At 46.5% G+C, this 1,945-nt stretch overlaps 1 protein-coding gene across 1 annotated transcript; it reads left to right on the plus strand.

Annotated features, from left to right (window-relative positions):
• The first annotated feature begins 36 nt into the window (after positions 1-36).
• On the plus strand, positions 37-1,524 carry LOC107576013 (GS homeobox 1-like). Its single transcript, XM_016262300.1, has 2 exons — positions 37-625; positions 710-1,524. Exons 1-2 carry the CDS (start codon positions 247-249, stop codon positions 1,060-1,062), a joined length of 732 nt encoding a protein of 243 aa, XP_016117786.1. The 5' UTR covers positions 37-246; the 3' UTR covers positions 1,063-1,524.
• Positions 1,525-1,945: the final 421 nt, after the last annotated feature.

Raw genomic sequence — 1,945 nt, forward strand, 5'->3', positions numbered from 1 at the left:
TCATTTAGTTAACAAGTGAAATAATAGGGAAGCGTGCAGAGTGAATGCCGAGAGAAAAGGCACAAAACCCTATTGAGAGCTCTCAGCCGCTACCGTCACATGGGCGAACTGGCTCTCCAACTATTTAAGCAGGAACACCTTCTCTCCAGCACCATTCTGCCATCCAGCCTTGGGTACAGATCCTGGTACGAGACTGAGATAGAGACACTTTTGCGACGTTAGGTGAAGAAACACTGGGCTGCCAAGATGCCGAGATCGTTTCTTGTGGACTCCTTGATTTTGAGGGAGAGCAGCGACAAAGGAACCGAGAACAGGCCGCCGTGGTTTCCTTACGCAGTGCACCCGTCGCATGCTCTCCACGGCCTCTCCGCCGGCTCCTGCCACTCGCGAAAAGCGGGCTTGCTGTGCTTCTGCCCGCTGTGCGTCGCGTCTCAGCTGCACCCGTCGCCTCCAGCGCTGCCGCTCATCAAGGCTTCCTTTCCTGCCTTCGGCTCCCAGTACTGTCACGCGGCGCTCTCCAGACAGCACTCCACTTCTAGCGGTGTGAACCTCAACAGCGGCTCGGGCTTATACCAAGCCACATATCCAGTTCCAGATCCACGACAGTTCCACTGCATATCCATAGGTAAGCAGGTCGAAAAAGCCTACTTTTCTAACTCAACTTCTGCTTTAACGTTGCCAACTGAACTTATTTGTGTCTTTTCAACAGAGAACAGCAGCAGTCAACTTCAGAGCAGCAAGCGCATGCGCACTGCGTTCACCAGCACGCAACTCCTGGAGCTGGAAAGGGAGTTCACCTCCAACATGTACCTTTCGAGACTCCGGCGCATAGAGATCGCGACTTACCTCAATCTGTCCGAGAAGCAAGTCAAGATCTGGTTCCAGAACCGCCGCGTAAAGCACAAAAAAGAAGGCAAAAGCGGCTCCCACAGGACGGGCTCGCACAACTGCAAGTGCTCGTCGTCCCTGTCCTCCACCCGGTGCTCCGAGGAAGAAGATGACCTTCCCATGTCACCCCCGACATCAGAAAAAGAGGACGCAGATCTGTCCGTTAGCCCGTGAGCTCCAGCGCATTGCTCATGACCTCCACCTCAAAAGACTCTGTAGGCCACACACATGTGGAACCGTGAATGCAGCCAAAAGCCACGGCATCTGCGTGCGCCGTCACCTGTAAATAGCGAGAGAGAGAGAAAGAGAGAAAACACTTTATATATGATCGGGGTCTGCGTATCCCTTTAATGTTGTATATTTGTATACGTGTTCTATGTTTGTAGTTTTTTATTCTTCTGAAAACAACTTAAGCCCATAGTTCCGCATCCAAATGCATTTCCCGTCACCAAAAGTTTTTAAAATCTGTGTTATCAACACGGTCCAAAATTAATTTGTACTTTGATTTTAATCTTTTTTTTTAAGAGATTGAGTTGTTTTGTTTGTGTGGATGGTGAGCATACAGGGTAGCTTTAAGCACATTTTGGGGACGGAATGGAAATATGGGATGCGTTCTATGTATACTTCACTTCAATGACAGAGTTGGTTATTGTACTTTTATTGTAATGAGAATATTTATTTATTTAAAAAACCTTAATTCTGAAAATAAAGAATATTTCTTAGTGACAAAACACGATGTCTCGTTTCATTGCAACCCAAACCCTCGAGCTGGCTGAACCTGTCATACTGAATTTATAATGTAGACGCAACGAGAGCCACACATGACTTTCTTTCTTTCTAATAGAACTGAGTCTTCTAATGTTATAAGGCTTATTAGTGTCCTGTACATGCAGCGCATTCTTATAGTTCTGAATCGAAACAGCTTTCTGAAATATTCTGCTTAAAATTCTTATATATTCAGACTTTCTCTGACATGCATTTGGAAAAGCGCGTATAGAGGATGAACATTCTGACCATCTTCGTGCAATTCTGAACGCAATTATTTCCCTCAAAAAAA

This window comes from Sinocyclocheilus grahami, unplaced genomic scaffold (genome assembly GCF_001515645.1).
Source record: "Sinocyclocheilus grahami isolate Dianchi unplaced genomic scaffold, SAMN03320097.WGS_v1.1 scaffold3116.1, whole genome shotgun sequence".
Classification (NCBI taxonomy): domain Eukaryota; kingdom Metazoa; phylum Chordata; class Actinopteri; order Cypriniformes; family Cyprinidae; genus Sinocyclocheilus; species Sinocyclocheilus grahami.

Bases quoted from the DNA above. Each gene is read 5' to 3' on its own strand.
- LOC107576013 (XM_016262300.1), top strand. From the start codon at position 247: ATGCCGAGATCGTTTCTTGTGGACTCCTTGATTTTGAGGGAGAGCAGC. The intron at 626-709 runs GTAAGCAGGTCG...TCTTTTCAACAG, and splicing joins GTTCCACTGCATATCCATAG to AGAACAGCAGCAGTCAACTT.